This window comes from Neoarius graeffei, chromosome 14, assembly GCF_027579695.1.
Source record: "Neoarius graeffei isolate fNeoGra1 chromosome 14, fNeoGra1.pri, whole genome shotgun sequence".
NCBI lineage: Eukaryota > Metazoa > Chordata > Actinopteri > Siluriformes > Ariidae > Neoarius > Neoarius graeffei.
The window spans coordinates 70422075-70443705 of record NC_083582.1 but is presented as its reverse complement, the minus strand read 5'-3'; the positions used below and the strand labels follow the sequence as shown (position 1 = coordinate 70443705).

Here is a 21631-nt window from a genome sequence, read left to right as displayed (position 1 = left end):
AAAAGTATGACTTTTAATGGAAAACACAAAATTGTCTGGGTGACCCCAAACTTTTGAACGGTAGTGTAAGCAGTAAATAAATAAACTGAAAATAAAGACGCACTGAACACCCGAAAGGTTACCAAAACTTCATTAGATATTCTTCACACATATTTAGAAGAGAAAAGCATACCAACAACCATCAAAAACTGGAAAAGAGACATGTCGGAGATGTAAAACTTCCACGCTAGCAAGCAACTGTGACAATTTGTAAACAAACATGGCCGCCAGGTTTGTTTTGTTAAATACGGAAGATTTTGTGTATAGCTGTCAATGTTGATTTTAAGAGTAACTAAGTGAATGTGCTTCTCTTTATCAGGGAGTGTGAAGTATTCTGTCAGAGATGGTTGGGAGACGGATGTAAGTGCAGAAGGTTATTAATACAAGTGAAGACGGGAAACAATCTGGAACGGCAGGCAAAATCATAAAACAGTGAAACAGGCGATAGGTCGAGCGAGGCACAAACAGGCTATCGTAAACTCGGCAGAATCAAAGACGAGAAACAGGAGATCAGGGATCAGGAAACCAAACAAGGAAATAAGGCTCGGTAATGTATCAGCAACGCAACTCAATACTTCGCAAAGTAAGTGTGTTTTCACAGTTTTTATATAGACGCACCGATTGCGCCTTAATCCTGTGCAGGTGCGAGTTGTTTACGGTGCACGTGCGAGAGTCCGCTTGGTGTGCGTGCTGTCCAGAGCGCGCCCGAGAGTCTATCTGATGCACACGCCAAGGTGCACAGGTGTGACACTCTTGCACAAAATTAGTACAAAAATTAATGTAGATATAAATATCTTATGCCAAATCATTATGGCATGTTACAAAAAATAAAGAAAAAATCTGAGTCCTCGTCTCCAATTTACGAGTCTGAATGCAGTCAGTGTATGAGTCCGAGTCATCAGTGCTCAAGTTCAAGTCAAGTCACGTCACCAGTCCTTAAAATTAGGGCACGAGTCGGACTCAAGTCCAAGTCCTGGGCTCGAGTACTCCAAGCCTGTCACGTATATAACAAAGAAACATTATCCAAGTTTTCTAGGCATTTTTCTCCGCAAACAAACATCATGCATGGGTGCAACAAAGACTGAGTTGTTTGTATGCACAGTCCATTTTCAAGTACGTGTATGCTTGTAACAGCTGAATTTTTTTGAAGCGCACTGCCTTGATCTTTAATAACCTTCTGCCATTTAAAAGCCTACTTTGTGCAAATATTAGACCATAATCATGACATTTTGAAAGAACCAGATAATATTAGTGTTACTATAGGAACAGTCTACAATTTGAGTCAACAGTTCTTCCATGCTTGGTGTATGTCTTCTATGCCAAGCTGATGCCAACATTTTGTAAAAGATTTTAACTTATAGTGGTTTAAAACCTGTGATTTTGTAGCACATTTCCTTAAAGGGGAGCTGAAGTCATTTTTAAACTTGTTTTATTTCTTAATTAACATGCTAATCAATTACGTTTTCGGTTTTATTCACCTTATATCATGACTCGTACTGGCATATTATATTACACTTATCGGCCTTTTCGGTTTTTAGCCATGTTGAATGTAGTTCGTTTGGTCCACGGTAGGCGTCGCTTATCCGTGCGATCTTCACGAGACTTGTGTGAGACTTCAAACGTGAAGTGTCAGCGCTGCCATTTTGAAAACTGTTTACACAGCAGCCAGATCACCATATCATTCCAATTTAGATTAATTTCGAGATTTGCCGGCTTCATCAGTGATGTTGATTATTCCATACAACTTCAAACCAACGTGGAGTAGAGAAGAGTTGGAAAGACGACAGGATAAGGACTCGCTGGTATTTACGTCATTACTGTCGCACAATTAAAACGTGCCAGATCAGGCAGCTGGTGGGTTTTCAAAATAATAAATACATGCATGTATTTTTGTGATAAATACATATTATACTGAGCGCATTTCCCACATAATCCTCACTAAGGTTTCGGACAGCACTACAAAATGGCGTCCACACTATATAGTGCCTTATATAGTGAGTAGGGAGTGATTTCGGACACAGGGAAAACTTCTGGCTTGATTACATCAGCATTTGAAAGAGGGCGTGTGCGTCTTTTGACAATGTTGCAGATGTTGGTCGCTTTGATTTCCGCTGTATGTTTTACTTCCATCCTACGATGTCTCACACAGGTCTCAGCGAATCCCCATTGCTTTGACATATGAACTGATATATTACATAGCATATTTCAAACACTCGTAAATTGCTATAGCAGTGACAAAATAGTCAAGTCAAGTTTATTGTCAAATATGCTATACATGCTCGACATACAGCACAGATGAAATTTCAGTCCTCTTTGACCCATGGTGCAAACAGGCAATGCAATAAATAAAAATAAAAATAGAATAATTGAAAAAACAAACAATATAAACAGTATAAACACTCTAGATAGGAACTAGACATAGACTAAACACTCAGACAAACAATATAAACAGTATAAATAAACAGTATAAACACTAGATATGAACTAGACGTAGACTAAACACTCAGACAATATAAACAGTGTAAACACTAGATAAGAACTAGACATAGACTAAACACTCAGACAATATAAACAGTATAAACACTAGATATGAACTAGATGTAGACTAAACACTCAGACAATATAAACAGTATAAACACTAGATATGAACTAGACATAGACTAAACACTCATATATATATATATATATATATATATATATATATATATATATATATAGGCGGCACGGTGGTGTAGTGGTTAGCGCTGTCGCCTCACAGCAAGAAGGTCCGGGTTCGAGCCCCGGGGCCGGCGAGGGCCTTTCTGTGCGGAGTTTGCATGTTGTCCGCGTGGGTTTCCTCCGGGTGCTCCGGTTTCCCCCACAGTCCAAAGACATGCAGGTTAGGTTAACTGGTGACTCTAAATTGAGCGTAGGTGTGAATGTGAGTGTGAATGGTTGTCTGTGTCTATGTGTCGGCCCTGTGATGACCTGGCGACTTGTCCAGGGTGTACCCCGCCTTTCGCCCGTAGTCAGCTGGGATAGGCTCCAGCTTGCCTACGACCCTGTAGAACAGGATAAAGCGGCTAGAGATAATGAGATGAGATGATATATATATATATATATATATATATACACACAAATTGGTTCAATAGCTGTCAGAAATGCTTTCCTACATTTAATAAAATGAGATAATAGAATTTTGATAATAAAAAAATTTTGCCTTCAGTTCTCCTTTAAACTCTTTGGAGCATGTCAGGAAGCATGTCTCTTGTAGAGAAATACCGTAAGTATTTAAATTTGTTGTAAAAAATGCATCTTGGTGCATTTATAACTGCCTTTTTATGTGCATAATCCCTATTCGGTTCTAATCCCGATCCCGTTACTGTGAGAAAATGACCAGGTGTAAAAGCAGTCCATGAGATTACATCTCTCTGGAGTTTTTGCTGCAGGAGTTCAAGCTGCAAAAACAGTCTCCAGCTTTCAGATAATTATATATGGTGTAGTGGAAGTACAGAACGACACACCTAGTTACCACCTGTCCTTAATCATCTTAAAACAAAGCCTGCCAAACAGCTACAATAGGCTCCATATGGACCCAGTGCTGCATTTCCTTCATTCTGTAACTCCAAAGTATCACACATTGCATCCATATGGTGCAGATTATTAAACACCATTTCGCCAGTGAGGTGATGAGGAGCAGATGTGAAGCTCCATAGTGCAGAACAGATCTACATCAGAGAGTTTAAGGATCAGTGATTTTTAAATTAATGCAAGGAACCTCTCCATTTCTCCATCCCAAGTCTGTTCGTCTGTACTGTATACTTGCACCTGTCTCTCTCTCTCTCTCTCTCTCTCTCTTTCTCTCTCTCTCTCTGTCCCAGAACGTCAAGGACAGAGTCGCTCATCTGGCCTGCCATCAAAACAACCATGACGACCAAAACACCTAAACAGAACTGAAACGTGACAATGTGAGAGAGGACCAACCTCCACGACAAATTGTTTACAACAGGAAAATCAACAAAGGACTAAATTTTGTTCCATACAATGACCAAGTGTTGTGCAGAAGGTCGAGTTCTTTCAAACAAAACAATCAGAACTGAAATCCATTGAGAACTGCAGGAGGAGATCCGGTTTTACGGGAAATAAACAAAGTTGTAAACAAATTGCTTACGACAAGAAAATCAACAAACAAACGACCAAGTTTTGCTTCTCAAGCAAAGATCTATCCAAAACATCGATCAGAAAAGAAATCATGAATGTGGAGATAAAATTCTAGTGAGAGGCCTGGAAAATTCGTTAATTTGACTTAATTAGTAACTCAGCAAAAAAATTTGACAAAACAACAATCAAGTTTTGTGCGGAGTGATGAGTTCTTTCAAACAAAACAATCGGAACAGAAATCCATGGAGATTTGACAGAGGTGATACAGTGTCTTGCAAAAGTATTCATCCCCCTTGGTGTTTGTCCTGTTTTGTCACATTACAAGCTGGAATTAAAATGGATTTTTGGAGGGTTAGCATCATTTGATTTACACAACATGCCTACTGCTTTAAAGGTGCAATTTTTTAATAATTGTGATACAAACAATAATGAAGATGAAGAAACAGAAATCTGGAGTGTACATAGGTATTCACCCCCAAAGCCAAGACTTTGTAGAGCCACCTTTTGCTGTAATTACAGCTGCAAGTCTCTTGGGGTATGTCTCTATTAGCTTAACACATCTAGCCACTGGGATTTTTGTCCATTCCTCAAGGCCAAACTGCTCCAACTCCTTCAAGTTAGATGGGTTGCGTTGGTGCACAGCAATCTTCAAATTATGCCACAGATTCTCAATTGGATTGAGGTCTGGGCTTTGATTAGGCCATTCCAGGACATTTAAACGTTTCCCTTTAAACCACTCCAGTGTAGCTTTAGCAGTATGTTTCAGGTCATTGTCCTGCTGGAATGTGAACCTTCATCCCAGTCTCAAACCTCTGGCTGACTCAAACAGGTTTTCCTCCAGAATTGCCTTGTATTTCCATCTTTCCTTCAGTCCTGACCAGCTTTCCTGTCCCTGCAGATGAAAAACATCCACACAACATGATGCTGCCACCACCATGCTTCACTATAGGAATGGTGTTCTCAGGGTGTTGGGTTTGTGCCACACATGGCATTTCCCATGAAGGCCAAAAAGATCAATTTTAGTCTCATTTGACTAGAGAATCTTCTTCCATGTGTTTGGGGAGTCTGCCACATGCTGTTGGGCAAACTCCAAACATGTTTTCTTAAGCAATGGCTTTTTTTCTGGCCACTTTCATAAAGCCCCGCTCTGTGGAGTGTACAGCTTAAAGTGGTCGTATGGACAGATACTCACATCTCCACTGTGGATCTTTGCAGCTCCTTCAGTGTTATCGTTGGTGTCTTTGTTGCATCTCTGATTAATGCCCTCCTTGCCCGGTCTGTGAGTTTTGGTGGGCGGCCTTCTCTTGTCAGGTTTGTAGTGGTGCCATATTCTTTCCATTTTGCTATAATGGATTTAATGGTGCTCCGTGGGATATTCAAAGTTCGGGATATTTTTTATAACCCGACCCTGATCTATACTTCTCCACAACTTTGTCTCTGGCCTGTTTGGAGGCTCCTTGGTTTTCATGTTGCTTGCTTAGTAGTGTTGCAGAGTCAGGGTCCTTCCAGAACAGGTTGATTTATACAGGCATCATGTGACAGATCATGTGACACTTTGATCGCACACAGGTGGATCTTAATCAACTAATTATGTGACTTATGAAGTGAATTGGTTGGACCAGCTCTTATTTAGGGGTTTCATATGAAAGGGGGTGAATACCAATGCACACTCCAGATTTCTGGGTTTTTTTTCGTCTTTATTATTATTTGTGTCACAATAAAACAACAGTTTGCACCTTTAAAGTGGTAGGAATGTTGTGTAAATCAAATGGCGCTAACCCTCCAAATATCCATTTTAATTCCAGCTTGTAATGCGACAAAACAGGACAAACACCAAGGGGGATGAATACTTTTGCAATGATTTAACTGAATTGTGGACAACGGACACCATACCATGGCAATAGCTCAACAGCTTTATGGCCAGATGAGCTAATAAACATGCACAGATATGCCATTTGGGATGACGGTGGTATGATAATTCCTGCAAAAATAGTCGATAAGAGTTAAACTATAAATTATTTCATTTCCAATCAGATTCCCATAAAGAAAGTGTGTATGTGGAGTCCTATACGCATTCCGCATGAAATGACTTTCCATTTTACAATACTGCCTCTACATTATGATAGACAGATACACAAGCAGTTTGGAGATGCACAGTAGACGTGTGCTGGAGAGAAAAATGCGTATTCAATTTTCCGTATTCGTTTGAGAAGAATAAGCATAACGTTTTCAATTTCACACTCCTAAGGCCAGCCTTATTTTTCACTTTGGGGTAAAAAAGAAATGGAAGAAATCCTGCATCAGTGCTTCTGTCGTTTTCAGAAATCGTCAAATTCAGACAGATGTGCACTTGTATTTTCTCCCCAAACAAAGTCCGCTCATGAGTTTCACCACAGCGGCCACACAAGGATGACTGGCTTGCCGTCGGAATATGATGAATGGCTCATTAAGGTGGACCAAGTAAAGCTATTACGGCTGATTGACTGAAGTGATGAGAAGCCTGGGAGATTGATAGCAAGATATTGTTGTATTTTAAAGGTAAATTACATGTGCAGTATGCAGGTCTGAGAGGAAAGAAAGAGCAGATGATACAGTGGATATAAAATCACTGAGAGAGCAAAAAAAAAAACAACCCCCAAAACTCTCAGCATCAATACACTGAATAAAAGACAAAGTCCTTCAAAATTATCACAATTTCAAAGCCCTTTTTCTGATGTCTGGCAGCAACAGTGTCATGCGGCTCTACGAAGCCAGGATGTTATTAATAATGGAGCTAAAATTCTCAGCCTCATATATTCCAGAGCATCTCCTATCATTTTCATACTTGTCACACATCAAGCTGTGAATATATGTTTCATTTTTAAAATGTTTTCAGGATCCGGTCATCACCGAACCACAAAGTGTGTTGATAAAGAGAGCTGAACAAAAGTGAGCCCAGGATCAGACCCCAAATGTATAATATATAGTTTGATTTTGGGTGCTCCATTTGCACCCTGGGAATATAGTCTCAATACTTTACCATCCATCCATCCATCCATCCATTATCTCTAACCGCTTTATCCTGTTCTACAGGGTCGCAGGCAAGTTGGAGCCTATCCCAGCTGACTACGGGCGAAAGGCGGGGTACACCCTGGACAAGTCGCCAGGTCATCACAGGGCTGACACATAGACACATGCCCCTTTTCCACCAAATCAGTTCCAGGGCTGGTTCGGGGCCAGTGCTTAGTTTGGAACCGGGTTTTCTGTTTCCACTGACAAAGAACTGGCTCTGGGGCCAGGAAAACCGGTTCCAGGCTAGCACCAACTCTCTGCTGGGCCAGAGGAAAGAACCGCTTACATCAGCGGGGGGGGGCGGAGTTGTTAAGACCAACAACAATAACAAGACCACGAAAGATCGCCATTTTTAAGCGACGAGAAGCAGCAGCTGTACAAACGCGAAGTCATCCATTATTATTATACTTGTTGTTGTTGCTGCTGCTTCTTCCGTGTTGTTTTTGCTTTGATATTCGCGCCAAGGTTTATGTAAACGTAGCGCCGTAACTGACGTATACAGCGACGTAACTGACGTATACAGCGACGTAACTGACGTGGCTCCGCTTAGCACCACGAGCTATGGAAAAGCAAACTGGTTCTCTGCTGGCTTGCAAGTTGAACGAGTTGTGAACCAGCACCAGCACTGGCCCCGAACCAGCCCTGGAACTGATTTGGTGAAAAAGGGGTAACAGACAACCATTCACACTCACATTCACACCTACGGTCAATTTAGGCTACGTTTACATTAGACCGTATCTGTCTCATTTTCTTCGCGGATGCACTGTCCGTTTACATTAAACCGCCTGGAAACGCCGGGAAACGGGAATCCGCCAGCGTCCACGTATTCAATCCAGATCGTGTCAGCTCCGGTGCTGTGTAAACATTCAGAATACGCGGATACGCTGTGCTGAGCTCTAGCTGGCATCTCATTGGACAACGTCACTGTGACATCCACCTTCCTGATTCGCTGGCGTTGGTCATGTGACGCGACTGCTGAAAAACGGCGCGGACTTCCGCCTTGTATCACCTTTCATTAAAGAGTATAAAAGTATGAAAATACTGCAAATACTGATGCAAATACTGCCCATTGTGTAGTTATGATTGTCTTTAGGCTTGCCATCCTTCCACTTGCAAGTGGTAAGTGATATGCGCTGGGATCACACACACAGCGGCTCAGTCCCGAATCACAGCTTGTTCACTTCACTCGCGCACTCTGTGAGCTGCGCAAGGCTGGAGTGCGCACCCTCCAGAGGGCACTCGCTGTTCAGGGCGGAGTGATTTGGAGCGCAGGATGCCTGCGGAGCCAAGCGTATCCATGTATTGGTGTTGCTGTGTGCACGCAAATCGTGTATTGGTGTTGTTGTGTGCACACTAATCGTTTTAAAAACGTTAATCTGATGATCCGCTGATACGGTCTAATGTAAACATGGGCTTAGAGTCACCAGTTAGCCTAACCTGCATGTCTTTGGACTGTGGGGGAAACCACGCAGACATGAGAAGAACATCCAAACTCTACACAGAAAGGCCCCTGTCAACCACTGGGCTCAAACCCAGAACCTTCCTGCTGTGAGGCTACAGTGCTAACCACTACACCACTGTGCCACCAATACTTTACCCTATTTCAGTAATATACAGGCGGCACGGTGGTGTAGTGGTTAGCGCTGTCGCCTCACAGCAAGAAGGTCCTGGGTTCGAGCCCTGGGGCCGGCGAGGGCCTTTCTGTGCGGAGTTTGCATGTTCTCCCCGTGTCCGCGTGGGTTTCCTCCGGGTGCTCCGGTTTCCCCCACAGTCCAAAGACATGCAGGTTAGGTTAACTGGTGACTCTAAATTGACCGTAGGTGTGAATGTGAGTGTGAATGGTTGTCTGTGTCTATGTGTCAGCCCTGTGATGACCTGGCGACTTGTCCAGGGTGTACCCCGCCTTTCGCCCGTAGTCAGCTGGGATAGGCTCCAGCTTGCCTGCGACCCTGTAGAAGGATAAAGCGGCTAGAGATAATGAGATGAGATGAGTAATATACAATCATTGGAGAAAGACCATATGATGAAACAAAAATCTTTTTAAAAAAACATTAGTGGTTGAAAAAAGGTCAGCTTATTAACCTTATATTTCAGCAGGTTTGTTATTGATATAGTACTCAGAATGTTAATATTACTGATAATATTTAATAGTTATTCCACGAAATCGAGTCGTACATGAGCTGATAGCTGATGAGACGTGTGGCACCGAGTTGACTATAAGCCGTGTACGACGATATTGAATGGAATAACTGTTTTATTCTATCCACATTCACTGGATTTTGAGAAGCAGAGCATTTTTATTTTTAGCAAATTCAGTAAATAAAAACTTTATACAAAACATCCAACAAAATCATTTCCGCTTAGGCAGACGTCTTAAAAACCTATCGATGGCTGCATTAATTTACTTTAGTGTTGCTGTTTTTGTAGAAAGTGCCGTCTTGCTGTCGTGCCGAGGTATAGAATAGCTTTAGACATTTATTTAATTCTTTCTTGGACATTTCAGTGATGTAATTTTTAAACTTCTTGGAGCTTTTGAACCAGTCTAAAAAAATTCAACAAATTTTAATGCTTAAGGATGAAGAATATAAACAAACCGGCGAAATGACAGGAGCAATTTGTGAAAAATGCTAATAATAATAATTCTGGAAAAAATAAACAAAAGATATATTCTTATCATCAAAGACTTTTATCCCATATTTTGTTGCTTTTTTTTTATTTTTTGGGGTTTTGTTTTCAAGTAGAGTTTTTATTTCATCCTAAGTTGGTTCAGCAAAATGCTCCACCATTTTGTTTTTCTCTATTCATGGTATATGAGCTGATATCCTAGTAGTAGAGTAGCCAATCAGAGTGCACAATTGCTCATATCCAGTGAATGTTGATAGAATATCCCACTTGTGTAAGAAATGTGAGCTAATTTACTAGTTACTTAAATGTATTTAAGTGCAGATGTGTTCCTAAATCAGCTGAGCCATAGAAGGTTCACGCTGCACGCTGCATGCTGCATGCTGCACGCTACACGCTACACGTTCACGTGAAGAACCGGACCCTGGGCCATTAAACTTCAACTTTTCTCGGTAGTCGTCCATTTTATCTCCCTAGACCCGTTCTGATTGGCTGGCGCGGCGGTGACCTTGGGGTCGTGCATGCATTGACTGGAATTTCCATCTTCACGCCTAGAAAAAAGTGTGCATGTTCATTTCTCGCTTCACGCGTGAAGTGTGCAGCGTGCAGCGTGCAACGTGAACGCCGTTCTATGGCCCAGAGCAAGTCATGCTACGTTTGTCCACTTTTCTTTACACGCGTGTAGCGTGTAGCGTGCAGCATGCAGCGTGCAGCGTGAACCTTCTATGGCCCAGCTGCCTAAAGGGACGGCATGGTGGTGTAGTGGTTAGCACTGTCACCTCACAGCAAGAAGGTTCTGGGTTCGAGCTCAGCGGCCGATGGGGGTCTTTCTGTGTGGAGTTTGCATGTTCTCCCCGTGTCTGTCTGGGTTTCCTCCGGTTGCTCCGGTTTCCCCCACAGTCCAAAGACATGCAGGTTAGGTTAACTGGTGACTCTAAATTGAGCGTAGGTGTGAATGTGAGTGTGAATGGTTGTCTGTGTCTATGTGTCAGCCCTGTGATGACCTGGCGACTTGTCCAGGGTGTACCCCGCCTTTCGCCTGTAGTCAGCTGGGATAGGCTCCAGCTCGCCCACAACCCTACACAGGATAAGTGGTTATGGATGGATGTGTTCCTAAACCAAAAAAAAATGCTAATATATAAACACTAAACCATTTACCGTTCTGTATAAAGCTTTAATGGTTCAAAATGATATGTTCAGGGCTAAATTAATCCCATTGAGAAGCTGACTCATGTGTATGAAAGCAGACTGAACACCACAGTATTAGAGTAATGGTTGGCTGAGGTGTTTTTTTTTCCCCCCCGAGATGACAGCATGCTGGTAAGGAAAATTTGCTTGTTCATGGAAAAGAAATAAAAGTGTCTAACCCCACGTCCGCTGCACTTGGCCGCACACTCATGGACGCCAAAGATGCTGATGTTTTGACACTGCCGATTCAGACACATCTACGAGAGAGAGAGAGAGAGAGAGAGAGAGAGAGAGGGCATTTAAAAGACTTCTACTTCCAAGTTTTCCACTAAAACAGAACAAGACCCAGTTTCTGTACAGACTAGTCCTCCAAAGCCCAATTATAGCTATGGCCTATATTCATACAGGCAGCCCACAATCCCTCCACCCAAATATAATGAGATTTAGGAATGAAACTCAATGACAGATTCATCCAAAGGCTGAGTAATCAGAGATGGTGGAATAATCAGCTGAGTAAGAAGGAGAATCTGATGTTGAAAAGCCTGACATGTTTATTGCAATTAACTGTGTCATCTCACATGAGGGGATAAGTGATAGACGACACGAGAGACAACTGGTCAGACACACAGCTGTGAAACTGTGTCCGAGTAACAGTGTGATGTCAGGCTTTCCGTTCTTCCTGCTCACTGCTGGGGATGATGAGGCCTTTCTTTCCCTTATTAACATTTCACTGTGTTTCACACACACAAACCATAAACACACGCACACACACACAAATCCAAGACTGACTCATTACAGAATATGACATATGGGACTATAAACCCTACAAAATGGACACAAACTGAATTCATATAAACACACACACACACACACACACACACACACACGGTCCTTACGAAACCCTAGACCTGAAATCGTTCACAATTTGCCCTTGTCAATCCCCAACACACCTCCACACCTCATGATTACTATGATAAAAGCAGGCTTGTAGTACTCGAGTCTGACTCGTGCCCTAATTTTAAGGACTCGTGACTTGACTTGGACTTGAGCACTGATGACTTGGACTCCGACTCGGACTTGTGCATTAACTGCATTCGGACTCGTAAATTGGAGATGAGGACTCGGACTTTTTCTTTATTTTTTGTAACATGCCATAATAATTTGGCATAAGATATTTATATCTATATTAAACTTTGCACTAATTTCATGTAAGAGTGTCACACCTGTGCACCTTGGTGTGTGCATCAGATAGACTCTCAGGTGCGCTCCGGACAGCACGTGCACCAAGTGGACTCTCGTACGTGCCGTAAACGACTCGCACCTGCACAGGATTAAGGCGCAATCAGCGCGCCGATATAAAAACTGTGAAAACACACTTACTTTGCAAAGTATTGAGTTGCATTGCTGACACATTACCAAGCCTTATTTCCTTGTTTGGTTTCCTGATCCCTAGTCTTTGATTCTGCCGAGTCTACAATAGCCTGTTTGTGTCTTGCTTGACCTATTGCCTGTTTCACCGTTTTACGATTTTGCCTGCCATTCTGGATTGTTTACCGTCTTCACTTGTATTAATAAACACACCTTCTGCACGTACATCCGTCTCCCAACCATCTCTGACAGAATACTTCACACTCCCTGATAAAGAGAAGCACATTCACCTGTTCATACGTCACGTTCAGGAACAAACTAATGTTAATGGCGCTGAAACAGCCACCGTCAAATGGTGCAGTTGGAGTCTTGTTTTCAGACTCGACTAGACTCAATAGTGGACTCGACTCGAAATTTTTTTAACCCCTTCAGATACAAGGAAAAATGCTATGGAACTTCATGTGTACAATTGTATACATTATGTCTGAAGGGGTTAATAAATTGAACTTGACTCAGACTTGAACACTGGGGACTCAAGACTGGACTCGGACTTGAGGTTTAGTGACTCGACTACAACACTGGATAAAAGGAATACTCTGGACCATCTGGCATCTTTTCTTTCCATCACACCACACATTTTGGGCAGCTTTGAGGACCACAACCTTTCAATTCACAAAATAAATGATTACCCATTACTGTTTTGATGTACCATAGGCACATTTTAATTTTGTAAAAATCATTGCTTTCTGAAAAACACACAGTGCTCTCACCATATTGTTGCCACACTTGGTTCCAGTGAGTACCAGCCCTGGGTCAGGCATGTCATCACCCAGGTACACGTGAGTCCCCCGGCACAGGATACGCCCACCTTCCGGCAGTGGGATGTTGGTCTCTATGGAGACCGCATTGGTTCCAATTACTGGCCGGTTTGCCCCTCCCTGGCATTGGATCTTCCCACATTTCGCATCTCTGCATAAATATTAGGAAAAAATGAACAAGACAAAGACATTTATTTTATGCCACATAAATTTTAATATATGGCCGTCGTTCATCAACTCTAGATTTCTAAACATAAACCAGCATGGCAGTCCGGAGATGGATGGAAGACCTGCCCAGGATGAACCCCCTGCCTCTCGCCTGAAGTCAACTGGGATTGGCTCCAGCTTCCCCCACAAACCCGATGTATAAGTGCTATAGATTATGAATGGTTGGCTGGGGAAGCCATGGCCTAATGTTTAGAGAAGCAGCTTTTGGACCAAAAGGTCACCGGTTTGATTCCCTGGACCAGCAGGAATGGCTAAAGTGACCTTAAGCAAGGTACCTAATCCCCAACTGCTCCCTAGGCTGCCCTGGGTATGTTGTACGTTGCTCTGGATAAGAGCATCTCCTAAATGTGTGTAATGTAATGGATGGAACCAACATGGCACATATTGAAGATCCTCTGTTAAAGTTTATTCAATCATATGCATTGATATAAATTATGTTCAGCTAAAGGCAGCCCATCACAGCCACAGCGATAGACATCAACTCAGAAATAGTAGAGTTTTCACTAACCTTTATAGATTTTCATTTTATTTACCTTCTTGTCTCTTCCCAGTTTGGTCACCTGTCAAGTCCCACCCACCAGCCAGCTCACACCTATCATACAACAGCTAACAACCAGGGAGGACAAACGCTATCGCATGCTTCCTGCTTCTTCCACGACACATGAAGCCAACCTCCACATCTTTTCAAACTGTAATACTCTCTGAGGAAATAACTATCCATCCTCTTCCACATACAGTGGTGCTTGAAAGTTTGTGAACCCTTTAGAATTTTCTATATTTCTGCATAAATATGACCTAAAACATCAGATTTTCACACAAGTCCTAAAAGTAGATAAAGAGAACCCAGTTAAACAAATGAGACCAAAATATTATACTTGGTCATTTATTTATTGAGGAAAATGATCCAATATTACATATCTGTGAGTGGCAAAAGTATGTGAACCTTTGCTTTCAGTATCTGGTGTGAGCCCCTTGTGCAGCAATAACTGTAACTAAACATTTGCGGTAACTGTTGATCAGTCTTGCACACCGGCTTGGAGGAATTTTAGCCCGTTCCTCCGTACAGAACAGCTTCAACTCTGGGATGTTGGTGGGTTTCCTCACATGAACTGCTCACTTCAGGTCCTTCCACAACATTTCCATTGGATTAAGGTCAGGACTTTTACTTATTAGAATTTTAGCATTTTATTACACCTATTAGGTGTTATTTATTCATTCTCTTATTTATTTATTTACTTACGATGTTTCTTGCACTTTTAGGCACCTTGTATGATATGGATGCGCATATCTATTGTATGTTTGTTATTGTATTGTATGTTCTGTGTTGTGGTTGCAGCATGGGCGAATGGCCCAGAACAAATTTCTCACTTTGTGAGACAATAAAGTTAATCTTGACTTGGCCATTCCAAAACATTAACTTTATTCTTCTTTAACCATTCTTTGGTAGAACGACTTGTGTGCTTTGGGTCGTTGTCTTGCTGCATGACCCACCTTCTCTTGAGATTCAGGTGGGGTTTACATTAGACCGTATCAGCGGATCATCAGCTTAACGTTTTTAAAACGATTAGTGTGCACACAGCAACACCAATACACGATTTGCGTGCACACAGCAACACCAATACACGGATACGCTCGGCTCCGCAGGCATCCTGCGCTCCAAATCACTCCGACCTGAACAGCGAGTGCCCTCTGGAGGGTGCGCACTCCGGCCCTGCGCAGCTCACAGAGCGCGCGAGTGAAGTGCACAAGCAGTGATTCGGGACTGAGCCGCTGTGTGTGTGATCCCAGCGCATATCACTTACCACTTGCAAGTGGAAGGATGGCAAGCCTAAAGACAATCATAACTACACAATGGGCAGTATTTGCATCAGTATTTGCAGTATTTTCATACTTTTATACTCTTTAATGAAAGGTGATACAAGGCGGAAGTCCGCGCCGTTTTTCAGCAGTCGTGTCACATGACCAACGCCAGCGAATCAGGAAGGTGGATGTCACAGTGACGTTGTCCAATGACGATGCCAGCTAGAGCTCAGCACAGCGTATCCGCGTATTCTCAATGTTTACACAGCACCGGACCGGACACGATCTGGATTGAATACGTGGACCCTGGCGGATTCCCATTTCCCGGCATTTCCAGGCGTTTTAATGTAAATGGACAGTGCATCCGCGAAGAAAACGAGACAGATACGGTCTAATGTAAACTTGGCCTCAGTTCATGGACAGATGTCCTGACATTTTCCTTTAGAATTTGCTGGTATAATTCAGAATTCATTGTTCCATCAATGATGGCAAGCTATCCTGGCCCAGATGCAGCAAAACCAGCCCAAACCATGATACTACCACCACCATGTTACACAGATGGGATAAGGTTCTTATGCTGGAATGCAGTGCTTTCCTTTCTCCAAATATAACGCTTCTCATTTCAACCAAAAAGTTCTATTTTGGTCTCATCCGTCCACAAAACATTTTCCCAATAGCCTTCTTGCTTGTCCACGTGATCTTTAGCAAACTGCAGACGAGCAGCAATGTTCTTTTTGGAGAGCAGTGGCTTTCTCCTTGTAACCCTGCCATGCACACCATTGTTGTTCAGTGTTCTCCTGATGGTGGACTCATGAACATTAACATTAGCCAATGGGAGAGAGGCCTTCAGTTGCTTAGAAGTTACCCTGGGGTCCTGTAACCTCACCGACTATTACACGCCTTGCTCTTGGAGTGATCTTTGTTGGTCGACCACTCCTGGGGAGAGTAACAATGGACTTGAATTTGCTCCATTTGTACACAATCTGTCTGACTGTGGATTGGTGGAGTCCAAACTCTTTAGAGATGGTTTTGTGACCTTTTCCAGCCTGATGAGCATCAACAACGTTTTTTATGAGGTCCTCAGAAATCTCCTTTGTTCGTGCCATGATACACTTCCACAAACGTGTGTTGTGAAGATCAGACTTTGATAGATACCTGTTCTTTAAATAAAACAGGGCACCCACTCACACCTGATTGTCATCCCATTGATTGAAAACACCTGACTCTAATTTCATCTTCAAATTAACTGCTAATCCTAGAGGTTCACATACTTTTGCCACTCACAGATATGTAATATTGGATCATTTTCCTCAATAAATAAATGACCAAGTATAATATTTTTATCTCATTTGTTTAACTGGGTTCTCTTTATCTACTTTTAGGACTTGTGTGAAAATCTGATGATGTTTTAGGTCATATTTATGCAGAAATATAGAAAATTCTAAAGGGTTCACAAACTTTCAAGCACCACTGTACATGAACTTAAAGACACCTACAGTTGGCTCCTGTCACTGAGATTGACAAGGAAGAGAGTATGTCATCCCTCCCACCGAGAGAGCATGATCAATTTTTGGTCCCTTGTCTCCCTGCCATGGATAGCTGTGGAGAACACATTTCTGTTATGAAAGTTTGAAGTTGTGTTTTTTCCCCCCTTTTTTTGGGTTGTTTTTCAGATTTCAACCATAGTGTCATTTGGCAGGGTTTTCCAGACCACCACACACATTACTGCAGCAGATGTGAATGGTAGGAGAAGTCTTGGAGAAGAAGTGGGTAATTGAATGAGTGTGTACACCTGTGTATGATTACTGGTGGTCTATTTATACTCTGCGGCTCTTTCTTATTGTCATGGAAGGATTCTTTAAAGGCTGTGTTTCAAAGATGCCATGTCATGTTATCCCTTTGAAGGACTGTTCTGATGTCTAAGATCCTTCAACTTCTACCAAGGACCACATCCTTCATTCAGAGACTTTTTCAAGGATTCCTTGGTGTTTTTAAAATCACCCACAATCCTATTCACATGTAAATATTTAAATATGTATTCATAAAGCCCATTTCCAGAAAAGTTGGGATATTTTCCAAAATGCAATAAAAACAAAAATCTGTGATTTTTTTAATTCGTATGGACATTTTAATTAACTGTCAAAAGGACAAAGAAAAGATTTTCAACAGTTTTACTGACCAACTTAATTGTATTTTGTAAATATAAATGAAGTTAGAATTTGATGCTGCAACACACTAAAAAAAAAGTTGGAACCGAGGCATTATTACTATTGTAGTATATCTCTTTTCTTTTTAATAACACTTTTTAATCATATGGGATCTGAGGATACTAATTTTTGCAGTTTTGCAATTGGAATTTTTGTCCATTCTTGCTTGATACAAGACTTCAGCTGCTCAACAGTCCGTGGTCACTGTTGTCTGATTCTCCTCTTCATGATCCGCCATACATTCTCAATCAGAGACAGATCTAGACTGGCAGCAGGCCAGTCAAGCACATGCACTCTGTGTCTCTGAAGCCACACTGTTGTAGCCCGTGCAGAATGAGGCCTGGCATTCTCGGGAAGACGTGTTGCCTTGATGAATATGTCTCTCTAAAATCCAAATATATGCCTTTGCATCAATGGTACGTTTACACACACAGACACAGACACACACACACACAACTCACCCATGCTGTGGGCACCGACACCCCCCGTACCATCACAGATGCTGCCTTTTGTACTTTTCTCGGATAACAAACTGGATGGTCGTGTTCACCTTTGCCACTGAGAACTCGATGTCTGTCTGGTTTTCCCAAAACCAAGCTGAAATGTGACTCATCTGACCACAGCACATGTTCACAGTCAGTGCGTTTACATGCACATAGAGAGAATCGAATTTCTGCTGTTGCTCGACTGAAATCGAAGTTCAAAATGCCATGTATACACCTTAATTTGGCTGAAATTGAACCGAACTTGATTTCTCGGAATCGAGCTACACGACCTAGATTATGCGATTTCTGCCGAGCTACTTAGTGCATGTAAACCCTATCGAGCTACGTAGTCGAGCTACTTACTTCAGCACTGCCCCTTCCAGAAGTGACGAGTGACGAGACCACAAGCGGGAAACACAACAGCCTCGGTCGGCATGACAATGAATCATGACAACGGCATGAATCTTTTCTTTTTGTGGCATTGTTTGCACTGTTAAAATTTAGCTCACTTACTGTATCACCAAATACATCTGTACAGCTGTTGCATAGCTGTGAATTGCGTACATAAACAAGTCATTGTATGTGTGTGTGTGTGTGTGTGTGTGTGTGTATATATATATATACACATGTCCAACATCTGAAGAATGTCAATAAAAACAAAACAATTGAACTTTTTGTGTGTTTATTAAGACATAAGTTAAATTGTAAGCAAAAAATGGACTTTAGAAAAAAAATTTTTGTAAGCAAAAAATGGACTTTAGAAAAATATACAATTGTGCAAAATAAGTTGTCTTACAAAACAGTGGTCTGCGCAGGACAGTTTGTAGCCATACAGTCTGTTAGAGCAAGCCTAACAGCTTGAGCACGGAACTTGTGAACACAGAACTGCCAGTGTTGCCAGATTGGGCGGTTTTAAGTGCATTTTGGCGGATTTGAACATGTTTTGGGCTGGAAAACGTCAGCAGTATCTGGCAACACTGCTGATAACTTTGTTTATACTCTTGAATAGCTCTTCTTCATGATGACAACCGGAAGTGTACCAACACGATGGGGCGTGTAGCGCCACCTGTGGCTCGGGTGCACAATGTACCTCACACAATAGCTCGATTTCCTTGTGTGCATGTAGGATTGGATTTCTCTGGCACCCCTGCTGGGACCCTTTGCTCGATTACCGACAGCAGCTCGATTTGGATGTGCATGTAAACGCACTGACTGTCTTTCAGTCCATCTGAGATGAGTTCAAGCCCAGAGAAATCGGCGGCATTTCTGCATAGAATTGAAGAATGGCTTCCTCCTTGCGTAATACAGTTTCAGGTTGCATTTCTGGATCCAGCAGCGGGCTGTGTTAAGTGACAACAGTTTTCTGAAGTACTCCCAAGCCCATGTGGCTATATTTGTCACATTAGCATGACGGTTTTTCAGGCAGTGCCGCCTGAGGGCTCGAAGGTCACGCACATTCAACAGTGGTTTCCGACTTCACCCTTTACATACCGAGATGTCTTCAAATTCCCTGAATCTTTTCACAATATTATGCACTGTAGATTTTGAAAGATCGAAAATCTTGCATTGGGAAATGTTCTTTTTGAATTGACAAACAATTCTCACGAATTTTGGCACAAAGTGGTGAGCCACGCCCCATCCTTGCTTGCAAAGACTGAGCCTTTGGTACATGATCCTTTTATACCCAATCATGATAGCAATTAACCTGTTTACTGTGGAATCTTTCAAAAAAAAAAATGGTGTTACTTGAATATCTGATAAACTTTTAGTCTTATTTTGTCCCAACTCTGTCCCCAAATTTTTTTTGAGTGTGTTGCAGGCATTAAATTCTAACTTTGTTTATATTTCAAAAATACAATTAAGTTGGTCAGTAAAACTACTGAAAATCTTAGTACTTTTGTCAGTTAACCTTCAAGCGACCAAGCTATTTTAACGACTAATATGACCGGGTGGGGTCATTTATGACCCCGCTATATTCTGTACATGAATCTGTATACCTAGTTATTTTCTCTTGGTTTTACATACATCTACCACTTCGTGTTGAAGACAGATATTATAAAAATATATATAATAAATGTAGATAGGTATGGTACACATTTTAATGCAGAAAGAAGGTAAAGAGACGCAGCATAAGAAGAATATAACGCAATCTAGACAGTCTTTATTATGTCTTATTGGAACATTTATTTAATTCGACAACACTGACTGAATATGTATCATGAAAAGAAAAGTATGAGCAAAAACATTTGTTGCAGTGTCGATTGGATCTTTAACATCAAAACTACTGACTAACTAATATGCTAATACTAGCTAACATGCTATTTCTAGCGGATATGCTAATACTAAAATTAATCATCTCCATCAATTGAGCTATTTATCGACACCACTTTGGGCCTCAAGTATCTGTCTCAATGCTTCTGCAGTTGTAAATCTAGCTATTCTTGGTCTACTTGCCATGGTTCACTGCACCAAAAGTATAACATACAGATCAGTAGTTGTTAAAAGTAAAATTCAATAAGGAATTACTGCAAGAAATGACCCTGCACAATTTTTCATTACTCTTGCCACGCCATTCGGCTGATCCCTGCAAAAACCTACGAACAGTTGTCGGATGAGTTAAAGGGGTACCAAATATAATATATACAGTTGCTGATGTGACAAAGTAACGTATTCTTAAGTATTCTATCAAATTTATATACTAGAAAACAACGAAATATCTTGGTAATTGTAAATATAATAGTCGGTACGCTAAACGGCACAAGAGTCGCCATTTTTAAAAGACCGTGACGTCAGCCCTACCCACTGCACTAGGAGAGAAGCATGTAATCATGGCGTCGGGCGCATCAAGTGAAAGCGACAGCTCTGTTGAATCATACGAAGAGATCCCGCAAGACACACTGCAAGCAGGCTATGGCTTAGAAGGGTACCAGTTTGAACCTAGGAGAGGTACTCTCGACTCCGGTGATGACGAAAGAAGAGAAGAAAGCTCGAACTCGCTTGGTGTTTTTCAGCGGAAACGAGTGAAAAGACACGTCTGGAGGATCGTTATGCTTTCCATCAGTCCTGTTATTACACCCGAAAGCAACACACTGTGGCATTGTGTAGCCGATCACTTACAATTCGTCCTACTTTCCGATTCACACGTGCTATTCCCAACCTCAATGAGCCAACACAACTGGGCACATGCATACGTCATGAGTGTTACGCAGAGAAAATGAACGTGCATTCTGACTGGATAAAATTAATATCATGGCGGGCTGTTCAAACTGCGGAAATAGTTTGCTCGAGCTACTTTCAAAGCACTATAACTTTCCAACCTTAGAACAAAAAAATTTTGTAAGTCTTGAATAAGGTTCGTTAATGTGTGTTTTATTGTTATATTTACTCTATATATTGCCCTCTGTTCCCCTTTAAGTGACAAATTCATGGCAGGAAATATTTTTCGGATCCAATGTATTAAAACTGCACACAAAATTATACGCCTGGGGTCATAAATGACCCGACTCGGTCGCTTGAAGGTTAAATAAAGGGCCACATGAATTAACAAGTCACACCCTGTGTCCGAAATCGCGCACTCGTTCACTACTCCCTATATAGGGAATTAATATATTCCCTATATAGGGAATAGGGAGGCACGGTGGTGTAAGCACGGTCGCATCGCAGCAAGAAGGTTCTGGGTTCGAGC

The 21631-nt window shown here is 41.8% G+C and overlaps 1 protein-coding gene across 1 annotated transcript in view; it reads right to left on the bottom strand.

Moving 5' to 3' along the window:
- LOC132898574 (disintegrin and metalloproteinase domain-containing protein 12-like) overlaps positions 1-21631 on the bottom strand; it is a 326512-nt gene that overhangs the window by 46756 nt on the left and 258125 nt on the right. The window contains exons 16-17 of the mRNA XM_060940283.1: positions 13179-13377; positions 11220-11297 (exon numbers count right to left, since the gene is read on the bottom strand). Of these exons, the coding sequence (XP_060796266.1) occupies positions 11220-11297; positions 13179-13377 (277 nt within the window). The remainder of the gene's footprint in view (positions 1-11219; positions 11298-13178; positions 13378-21631) is intronic.